The sequence below is a fragment of the Asparagus officinalis genome, chromosome 1, assembly GCF_001876935.1.
Source record: "Asparagus officinalis chromosome 1, Aspof.V1, whole genome shotgun sequence".
NCBI classification, from domain to species: domain Eukaryota; kingdom Viridiplantae; phylum Streptophyta; class Magnoliopsida; order Asparagales; family Asparagaceae; genus Asparagus; species Asparagus officinalis.
Window position 1 is genome coordinate 49668710 of NC_033794.1, and position 11734 is coordinate 49680443.

An 11734-nucleotide genomic window follows, 5' to 3' on the forward strand; every position below is an offset into this window, starting at 1 on the left:
AAACCCTGTCATGTGATCATGGAAGAGGAGATTCGATGATTTGTAATCTCACACCATGAAACCCTCACTGATCGGATCAACCAATAGTCATCAGTCCGTATCAGTCAACAAATTATTTTGTGTCAAATTCTTTTGTTTGAAATCAAAATTTCCCACCGAGTAGTTTGTGCAAATCAACGAACTCATTGTTATTTGCACCCTACTCCAATTCTTCACCTGGTCAGACCTTAAATAGTTAGGACCAGAACCAAAATCCCCTCTCGATTCCTTTAATGAACGAGAGGTCCACAAACTAAACGATCAAACCTTCTTACAGTTAGGATCGTTTCAAAACTCCCACTTGGTCAAACCTTACTACAGTTAGGACCACAACCAAAATCTCCTTTCAATTCATTTTGTGAACGAAAGGTCCACTTTTGAATTGAGTAATCAAACCTTATGACAGTTAGGATAATTCAAACCAATCCAGATTCTCTAAGTGGAGATCCCACTTTGAGTTTCCCTTTGCACTAGGAGATAGAATATAAAGTTCTTCCTTTCTAGTTCTGGATTTATCTCTACCAACAAACAAGAGACCAGGAGATAGAATATAAAATTCTCCCTCTCCAATTCCGGGTTTATCTCTACCAACAAACAAGAGACTAGGAGATAGAATATAAAATTCTCCCTCTCCAATTCCGGGTTTATCTCACCAACAAACAAGAGACCAGGAGATAGAATATAAAATTCTTCCTCTCCGATTTTGGGTTTATCTCTACCAACAAACAAGAGACCAGGAGATAGAATATAAAATTCTTCCTCTCCGATTTCGGGTTCGTTGTCCTATATAGGAAACATAACCTACTCACACTTTAAAATCCATGTCGTTCACACATGGGGGATGTTATCTCTATCCCTTGTTAGAGATAAGCCTACATCTAACACATGTAGCCTACATATTCAACATTGTAGTTTAAAGCCTAAAAGAGTTTAATTCTTTTAGCCCAACATTATATGTGAAACGGACCTAGATAATTCACATACTAGCCCGACTCAAACGGTAGTCGGTAAAGGCATATCAAATCCGTTGATGGCTGAGGATTTGCCAAAAATCCTATAAGTATTATGGTTATTTATTCTAAACAAGAATGAGTAATCATAATAAAATCTTAATAAACAAAAAGATTCAATATATTGACCAAGGGTGTTCAAACAAAACTAAAAAAAAATGTTCTCTAATTACAAAAGTTTATATTGACTAATCTGATCTTCAAGTTTTGAAAGCTATAACGCATAAGCCTGTTCAAGCTCAGCCGCCAATTTAATTTTGAAGGCTTCTTCGTCAACACTGTGAAGCGCGGCGACCTCTTGTTCCTTTTCAGCAAGTATTTTATCTTAAAGGTTCAGCTGCTGTAACAGGTTTTCTTCAACCTGAATTTCCTGCGTCAACTCGGACTCCAAGACTTCATGAGCATCCTTGGCCATTGCAAGTTCCTCCTCTAAGTGAGCTATTTCCGCTCGACTCGATTCTAAATCTCGGCGTAGGTTAACCTTGGCTTGTGTTCTTTTGCCAACACTCACCCTAAGTTGATCACTTCAGACTCTTAGCTTTTGAAGTTCGAGGTTAGCTGATTTTTGGGAATCATGCCACGCTTGCAACTCAGATTCCATACGGGAAGCGATATAGGAGGGTATGCCTTTGGTACGAAGAGCTTGTAGAAGTTCAACATGTCGCTTCAAATCAACCAAATAAGCGTTGATTGAATCGGCTAACTCATTATACCCTTCCTCTCTGAATCCTGATATAAAGCGCTCAAGAGATTTTTTATAATTCTCAAAATATGATCCTTTGAAAAGAATACGATCCACCATAGAGTTCAAAAAGGGGATGAAGCCTTGGAGATTAGAACAGATGACAGCCTTATCCGGATCGTCGTCGACCAACAGAGCTTGAATCTGATTTGATAATGATGAGGGAACTGCAATGAGGGCAAATAGGTCAGTACAGAACATATGTATGCATACAAGACAACAAGCGGAAGCATACCAAGTTCGACGGAAGAACCCTCAGTATGACTTAGTTCACCCAAGGGTGGTAATCCAGCTTCCTGAACAACCAAAGTTGGTTCAAGAATAGTGGTCGTTGATGTACCCGCTACGTCAGAAGGCTTTTTAATCCCAACTTCAGAGAACTTCGGGTCCAAGCTAAGAGGCTCCTTAGGAGGGGATTCTACAAACAAAAGGATTACGATGAGCATAATGGAATGATAATCCGAAATTTGAACCAAGTTATGGGTAAAACTTACCAGCTCTGGACACCACATAGGCTGATGTACCAACTTCTTCAGTTGGTCTCGCTTTTGTTGCAACTGGGCTAATTTGGGGAGTGACGGTGACTTCTATCATTATGGGGTCTATAGGAGTAGAAGGTTGAGGTTCAAGAACTGACAATTGCACATCAACCTCGGTTCCTGCCCATGACACGAGATCACGACCCTCCGGTTGATCAGACATTCCAATGATTATAGTAGTATCAGTTCCAGCAACTGGTCCTATAATTCGAACAATTATATGATTAATCAAGTTAAAATATATATGTATGTATATATGGAGTTTACGGAATCAAGGCCTTACTCTCAGAAGGACCTGCTTCTGTTGAACCAATTCCAACATCTGATCCTGTAGCAGTATCAGGAATTTTCCTCGACAGAGAATCAAGGATTTGCTGGTGGTCGTCCTCTGAGATATCAAGATTAAAGTCGAAATCATTAAAATCGTCGACTTTAGTAGCATGGATAGTTTCTCCTTCAGTTGATTCGTGCATAGTGGCATCTATAAAACAGGTTGAATCGTAAATGACACGTAAATTTAAACGAATTTGCTCAAGACAAAGATTAATTTTACCTTCGTTGGTCGGGACGGATTCGAGAGCTCCACCACTTGTACCTGCTTCTTTTAGTTTAACTAAAAGGAGACCAAGCGCACCAGTCATTAAAGGAGGCACACGGTCTGACTCATTCATTTCTCGGATTTCTCTTCCAAGGGGAGAAAGATCAGTACCTGTATCCGCAGCCGATGGATCGATGTCAGGTGTTGGTGGAACATCAGCTGGTCCTTCTTTCAGAGCATCCTGCATTTGATGGACGAAGCTGGTCTCCTCAGTCTCCATACCTCCGGGAGAAACAGCATCAGCTGGCAATTCTCCTTCTTCTTGATTCCCTACAGAAGTTGAGCATGAAATAAATTTGAACGTTAAGAAGTGTGAAAGCAATAAAGACAAATAGTTACCTTGTTCATCAAAAGAAGCACTACGATCAGACGTCTCTTCTAGAGCAGGAAGATGAACGCGTGGCTTAGAGAAAGCTTTCTTCTGTCTCTTCAATGGACGTGCTTCAGAACCTTCATGGCGATATTTGGTGCGCAGTTCAACTCTGGGGGAAGCTTGGGTCTAAGCTTGAGTGGAAGATTGAGATCTTTGCCTATGAGCAAGAGGCGCTGTACCCTCTTCATCCTCTTCGTCTCCACTGAGAACGTCTACCGTCATCCAATTAGGATAGGTCATGATGACTCTCTCTCTCCGTTTTTTCGGAGCAGCTTGTGGTTGGGCCGGAGCGACAGAAGGTCTTACAAGTCCTCTCTCGAAGAAAGAGTCGGGGAGACCTGCTGCTTCCTCAGAACTTGAATCAGTCTCGTCCGCCCCTTCAGAAGTTTCGATCGCTTCACTATCAAACTCTTCTTCACTATCCGTTGGGAGGGCTAGTTCCTTTCCTTTTCTCGAGGATTCAGCAGCTTCTTTTCCTCGAGTCGACACCATAGTCTCCTCACGAGTCGCCTCTGTCGCTGGCCGCGGAGCTGCCTCTTCCTCTGAGTCCGATACTCTCCCACGTCGAGTGACGATATTAGCGGCAATCAACCACTTACAAAAGAGGAAGGTCATCCGTAGAGGCGGCGCCTCTAAAGGGAGATCGAATTCAACATTTGTGCAGCCGGCAATACTCCAAAACCAAGCTCTCGCCCCGTCAATAAGTCCACCTCGAAAGCTAAGGTGACGATTCGGGTTGCCGATATAAATGTGGTCATAGCCGAATTGACGGGAAAATCGACATGGAAGATAGGGCTTAATGTGGCAAACGTCCCTTACCCTAAACAACAGATATCCAGGTCGGATATTCATCAGCCATCTGAAGCATCCGACATCTAAAACGGTACGGTTCTGCTCGGGTCTTCAGCATCCAATAAAGTTGTGTTGTAAGTACCGGAGAACCGAGGGAAGCAAGGGAAGAATTCCCAACACTTGTGAATTTTAAACTGCCTTGTGATGTCCGGCCATCGATGTTTGATCCATTTGCAACCCTCAAGGATCTGTAAAAGAGGAAGACTAGGATCCACCGTCTCAGGAGCTTCCATTAAATCTGGCCGGTGCAGAACCAACCATGTCATCAAATAAGTCACTAGCTTGCCACAGATAAGGGCGGAATTTAGTTCCGTGCGAAAACCCATCTTCTGAATGAGAAGTGTAAGATTGTGCGTTTGTTTTCTCCAACAGCCGATTGATGTCACCCGGGCTCAAAGGAGATAATCCACGTACCTCTTTCGATCGATCCTCCAGGTTCTTGAATAGATAATCGGCGAATTGCTTTAAGCTGACCTGGGGAGATTTCTTCCTAGCTTTGGTTTCCATCTCAGCCATAGCTATATGATAATGACAAGTCAGCTCCCATAAAGTCTCGTGGGTCACAGATGACCGATCCTTCATCTTATTAAGCTGACTGGTGGTTGGGAAGAACTCTTGATATGGAACATCACCTATGGGTAAGCTAGACACCTTCATCATTTCGTGCAATGGTAACCCGAGCTCCCCGTTCTTGGTGAAGGACGTATTAGTGTCAGGATTGTAGATCTCGAACAAATGGAGGAAATGACCTACACTAATTTGCAGACCATGCATGCTGGCACGGATCGGGACTTCCAACCCTAGTTCTGCTAACTCTCGCCCCCAACGGTTCAACACATATCGAGTCATTCTGGTCCACCACCATTTATCCCCAGAATAATGGACCCATCCATAACATCTGAAACTCTCGTGGGGTAATTTCTTCTTCATTGCAGCCAAACGATTCTTCACAGTGTTAGCCTACGTTGTCTTTTCATTCTGAGGTATATTGTCTTGGCCTAAGACACCCGGATGAAGCCCTCGTATAGAAGCTCTTTCACTGGAACCTGGAGTAGCCTCTTTCCCGATGAAACCACAATGAATACGTTCGTGGTTTTCGGTTAACCTCCAGAACATTTCACGTCCAACCGATAAGTTCCTGAACTTTAACAGTGAATGCTCTCGAGGGATAAAAGGCAAGTACAGGAATGACGAACCATCCTCGTGTAACCACTGCGCAGGCTTGCAGAAAGCAATCGTCGGATCCTTTATGGAGTCACCAAACAAGAAGTCGGGTTTCCTTATACATTGGTTTGAGTCCTTCTCTGAAATTAAGGTTGCGTCCATGATTAACCGTCGCAGAATACGGCAACTACCTCGTTGAATCAACTCTCGGGCCCCTTCGCTGTAATCTGACTTGAACTGAGGAGCAGACTCGATTAACGGTAGCCCCTCATAGTAAGAATGAGTGACACTACTCTGGCCCGTAACTGCATCGACGATGAAGATTGTGGAAGGAAAATGGACTGATACAGGAGATACACATAAGCTGTGTAAGTATAGTCCTAAAATTTTAGAGAAAACGGTATATCTTACTCCATAAGATATAGTCGCTATCTCATAACAGGTGTGACGATTTTCCATCTACCATATGTATAAAGGAGATATGCGTTACTATGCACGGGCATTATAACGGCATACCAGAACCTTTCAATACATGTGGGATGATATGAAATCGCCCCTGTGTATTATGAAGTGTGTTTTGTCCAAGCAAAACAAACACTTTTAAGCATCGATCCCCTCAAAGGAAGATACCGGCTCTTCTCGAGGGTATCTCAAAGGATACAAACGAGGATCTGCATGAAAATACAGGTACACATATATGAAATTGACGAAATACAATATTTGAATCGATGAAAGAGTGAGAGATATACCCCCATGTGAAGTGGCGACAGCGGGACTAGCCTCTTCAGGAGACTGAGCAGTCGAACGGCCTCGAGAACCTCTGGATCGACGTGGCGACATGATGATCTACAAGGAAACCCAACGAAAAAGGTCAGAATTTTGAGCAAGAAATCGACCAAAATATCACAAAGTATGGCCGAAACAATCCATGCAAGGTCACAGGTGAAGAAAATCAAAGTTTGAAAAAAAAAGAGGCAAAACAAACCTGTGAAATCCGAGTGGAATCTCTCCCAAACAGAGCCCTACCCAAATCAGAAACGAAGAGGAGGAGAAAAGGCAGAGAACTGGTCAAAAATCTTGCAGAAAATCGCTTGAAAATCGTCTAGAAATCAACGTGAAAACCCTAGAAAAAAAACCTAAGTCGGGGTTTTATAACCCCGATTCGCTGAGCGAGACAGACTTTACTGTCTCGCCGTGTGAGACAGTATTTGCTGTCTCGCACAGCGAGACAGCATATACTGTCTCGCACTGCGAGACCGTATATACTATCTCGTACAGCGGGGCAGTATGAGCTATCTCGTAACATGCAATGGCAAAGATTGTTTTGATATGGTGTTTTGATACGCATGAATACTCCAATAGGTACACGAGTCTAAACTGTTTCCCTACCCTCAACAGGAAGTTTCTGGAGAATATTAATATGAATATTCTTAAGGATAACCTGATAAGCTCTAAATGGATATATCAATTCAGTGATGAAAGCTGAACCCACAGAAACAAGTACCAACTTCAATTCAGGATCTCGACAACGGTCAAGCGATAAACGCAACGCCGGGAAAACATTAGCTATTCTACAAAGAACTGAATAGACTAAAAGTAGAAGAGGTCAAGCATTGAAGCCATGCACAAGTCCTTTCACACGATCTACTCAACCAAGCATTGAAGGGATCGTAAGTAAAATCTATCTTATCCAAAGTATCCCATGCTCCTCTATAAAAGAATGAGTCTGGATTACTTTAGAGGGGGTATCTGTAGGCGTCAAAAAATCCTAAGAGATATCCAAACATAGAGAAAATCATTCAAAAGAAATCGACAGATATGAACTGTCTCGCCAGCGAGACAGTCTTTACTGTCTCGCTAGCGAGACAGACTTTACTGTCTCGCTAGTCAAAACCACCTCGATAACTGCCCTACACGTGTCCATTAACTGACAGGGGACGTGGGAAACATCGTGGGCGAAAATCACGTGGATAACTGCCAAAATAACGGAGTTTGAAACGTGGGAAGGCAGTTAAAATGAAAACTGCCTGACGGTTACTGTTTCCGAGACAACATTTACTGTCTCGCGGGCTGAGACAGCAAACACTGTCTCGCCCACCGAGACAGTAAACACTGTCTCGCCGTACTAATTCACTGTTTTGTTGAGTTTTTTCAGTTACAGACCCCTGAGGCTATAAATACCCCCCTAGGGTCACTTCTGACGAGGATCGAGCATATTTTCGAGCAATCCAGAGCAGAGAGAGCAGATTTGAGTTTTCGTGTAACTCCTTGAAATTGAGCTTTGACTTGATTTTAAGAAGAACGACTATCTTACTTTGATAAGATATCGTTTCAAGTTCTCACTTCGATAAACGAAGTCAGAATCAGTAAACCCCCTTCACGATCTGTGATTCGGCGGTCCACGAACCAAAGCGTTCCCGGCACAGGCAAAGTCCCACAAAAACAGGATTCGATAAACGACTTCTGTGTTAGTTTCTCAAGAGTTGTAATTTTCTAATTTTTTCATTGTAATTCGTTGTAAACGACCGAAGTTCAATATAATTATCAATGGAAGCAACTTTTGATGCAAACACCAACATGATAGTCTGCGTGTTATCATCCCAGCCTGCACAACTGATGTTACGCGCAGCCTGCATGTCTTGAAACCAAGAACATAATGTTTTCATATGGTTAACAACACTTTTCGTCACAAAAGAAGTACCAAATTGCTTGTTCACTTCAGCAGCCGCCATTGCAAATGCATGTTGCTTAAAATTTTTGCCTGGCTTAAGCCCAGACCTTGCCAAATTAGCGAGGAAGGGTATGAGCACGTCATCATGAGCAACAGTCCACCATCTAGTTGGAGCCGTAGTTGCAGGCACGTCAACAAATGGAATTTTCCTTTTTTTTTATGGACAAGAACTTTGTCCTTTTTGGGTGTACCGACTGAAGTGGCCACTACTTTATCCCTTTCCAACCATTTTTTGCTACCTGAATCAGAAGTAGTCCCTGTAATACTAGTTAGAGAATGAATGTATCCAGAGGAATTGGAGCCTTGAACATGTTGTGGCAAAGATGGGGCATTACTGAGAATGTTCATGTAAGAAGAAATGGGGTGAGGCATAAGGAAAAGGTTACCATCGGTATGCAGGACATTTGGATAAACTGTGGGTGAGGGCACATAGGGGGAGGCTGGCTGGAATATGGGGTTGAATGAGTGAGTGAACCCACCGCATGGCGGACACGCGGGCGAGGGTGGTCGGCCCCTAGAGGTTGAGGAGTGCGTACTGGCCCTACGGTTAGCCAACTCATTCCCATCCTTGTTTGAGTGGTCAGTCATGTCCTATACCACGACAAGTCATATGTTAGTCACAAAAAATATGAAGTGGGCAATGTAAAATGATAGGAATGGAAAAGAGTAGCAAATGTTAGTCACGGCCAGGAAAGCATCATGCATGTGTTTGTAAGAGAAATAGTTGATGACATTAAAGTGGATTACAGAATACCCATCAGAGACCGTAGTGGACATTGATGCCCAAACCAAGATTGAATGCACGCAATTGGATATTAACAACACATGTTAATGTAGCCATAATAACTAAGTGCAAAATAAATGTGGCAAAGTCATACAGACATAGTATCAGCGCACACCATCAATAGGGATGACATATGATAGCAGAAACAGACAATTACCAGATTGTCAAAATAGACTCCCCAAATAACCAACTGAAGTACGGCCTTTAGACAAAAGTAAATCTATGCTTATAGCAACTTATAATCACATTTTATTATAATTTTATACTCTCATTATCTATTTTATATGAATAAATATACCACTAATAATTATTTTTATCTTTTAATTGCAGGTTAATGAAGAATAAATATCAAACTCTCATCTCTCAACAAAAACCCATTGATTAAATGAAGAAATGAAGCAAAGAAGCCCATTGGAAAATCAATTTTCAAATTATCCAAAGTCCAGAATTAAGCGGAGTAGCCTGTAGAAGCCGGAGAAAATCAAAAATCCAATATGAAAAGAAATTATATTCAAAATGGTTGGGGCCGCAAAGAAACGACGATATCTCCCAATCCGGAAGGCGGAATTTAACATATAATATATGAAAATCGCCCATCTCGACGAGACGAAGCCAACCGTGAAGTCAGAATTCTTATTAGAGCATCGATTCCTGTATCAATGCGAAGTCATCCAGATTTCATCAACGACCAAAATTGCATTCTTGGGGCTCAAGTTTAATCCAAGGGTTCTCATTCACTGATGTTTACTATAAATAGAGGTTGAGAGTAAGGGGTTAGAGGTGTAAAAGTTTTTGTAACTCCTTTTGGAGAGGATGACTACTCTTAATTAAGAAGGCCTTCCAAATTTGTAACTTTTTGTTACAATTAATAATAATAATTTTTTCACCACTTTAAATATTTTTTCTCTTTGTTGGATGATGAAGATGGAGATGAAGAATTATTTAGAGGTTTGCATTTCTTTTCTTTTTCTCTTTTATTTCTTTTTTATTGCTTATTAGTTTAGATTTATTTCTATGCTTATAGTTAGATTTTATTGTCTTGTTAAATATCCAAGAGGCTAGAACCCTCTTGCCTTAGATTTATTTCATGCTTATAGATTAGATTTATTTCAATGCTTATAGAGTAGATTCATTTTCTTGCATTTAATTCTTGTAATTTATTTTGTAGTTTAGATTTTGCAATTTATTTTATAGTTAGATTTTAATTTCTTGCACTATTCACCTTGAGGCTAGAACCCTCTTGGGTTTAGTTTTTTTTTGTTTGATTCACCTTTAGGCTAGAACCCTCTAGGGAATCATCATTTTCTAAGAAGTTGGTTCAATTTTAGATTACCCATATCTATAATTGAATCCACCATCTTTAATTTCTTGTGTTTTCTTTTATTCTTGAATTTTATTTTTCATTCTTGATTTTTTAGTTGTTTTTTGATTTTTTTTCTTTCTTCCTTCTTGCCTTGTTGATCACATTTATTTATTTACTCACATCCACTCTCAAAAATATTGATTTACACACTATCACGTTCACTCTCATTATCTCTCCACAATCATATTCACTCATCACTCCTATTTGTCACGCACACAACATAAGAACCGATTTTATATTTTCTCCTACAAAAACACCTTCCTCGTGGATCGATATCTTTATACTATAACTTGACACGGTTGTGCACTTGCAATATTTTTGGTACATGTTTATGCCGCATTAGCAACGAACCCCCAAGTCTTAGGTAATTTAATATGTAAAAAAAATTAAATAGACGACAAATAGGTTAATCAGTTCTTATGAACGCCTAAATATCACAAATCTCAAGCTCATTTGAGGCGTCAAAAATCCTGAATAATACATTCAGCGCGATAAACAATTGGGGACAGTTCTAACCAAAAAAGACATGAATCGGGTCGATTATTTGCCTGCAGCAGTAATTAAGACCTTAAAAAGCCAAATCTTCTATTAATAGAGTAGGTTAGATTGTAAAAATCAGTTGCATGCTGCAAATCATAAACCTAGACCGTTTAATCTACAAGGGAGGAGATCTAGAAATGGAGATCAAACCATAGATTGAATGCGGTGAGGGAAACCTCAACAACAGAGGGGATTCGGGCTTCAGCGGGTACAGATCTAACGAGCACCTTAACAAGCACAAGCGAAGAAAATTTACAGATTATAAAACCCCAAATCCACGGATTTCTGCTAGATCTGGAGCAGCAACCCATGAAATAAATCCAAGAGTTCGTCGATCGCGAAGGCCATCTCCTGCTGTAAGTATTTTTCGTGAACTAGGGGAAAATGGTGAGAAAGGATCAGAGCAATGGCGAAACGAGGCAAGAGGTGGAAGGGGAAATGTCGAAGGCGGTGAAGATAACGCTAGGAAGAAACGCGGGTCGAGGCCCGCCGCTTCGATATATGTTCCCTACGCTTTTTTTAATCGGTGACTTGACATTTCCATCCGTTTTCAGGCCTCGAAGCTCTGAAAACACATTTCTTCTTTTTCTGACGTGGACCCCCTTTTCACGTCCTCTTTTCTTTAAAACCCATGGCGAAACAAACATACGAAATGGAAAAGGTTAGAAACAAAAAATCTAGGTGGCTTCCTTGTCAGCTTTCATTTTTTCATTTTCTTTTCTTTTTTGAGGAAACAAACAGCCCCTTAAAAAAACCTTAAGGAAGAAGCAACGGTATTTAATAGGAAAATTGTGGGGCCCCTGGGTCATTACAATGACACGAGATGCCGCAAGTCAAATCAAATCAAGGCTTTTATTATATCCTTCCCCCATTGTTAACTAAACTTTAATGAAAAAGAATAAAGTCGTGAAGCTAATCAAAGCCCTTCAACTCGTCCCCCCTTCTTCTATCAATTTCTAGGGTTAGGGTTTTTCTGTGGACATTAATGGCGACGGCGCA

The 11734-nt window shown here is 41.1% G+C and overlaps 1 protein-coding gene across 1 annotated transcript in view; it reads left to right on the top strand.

Moving 5' to 3' along the window:
* Positions 8325 to 11734, top strand: part of LOC109834096 (uncharacterized protein At4g28440-like) — a 9296-nt gene continuing 5886 nt past the window's right edge. The window contains exon 1 of the mRNA XM_020402008.1: positions 8325 to 8439. Within this exon, the coding sequence (XP_020257597.1) occupies positions 8325 to 8439 (115 nt within the window). The remainder of the gene's footprint in view (positions 8440 to 11734) is intronic.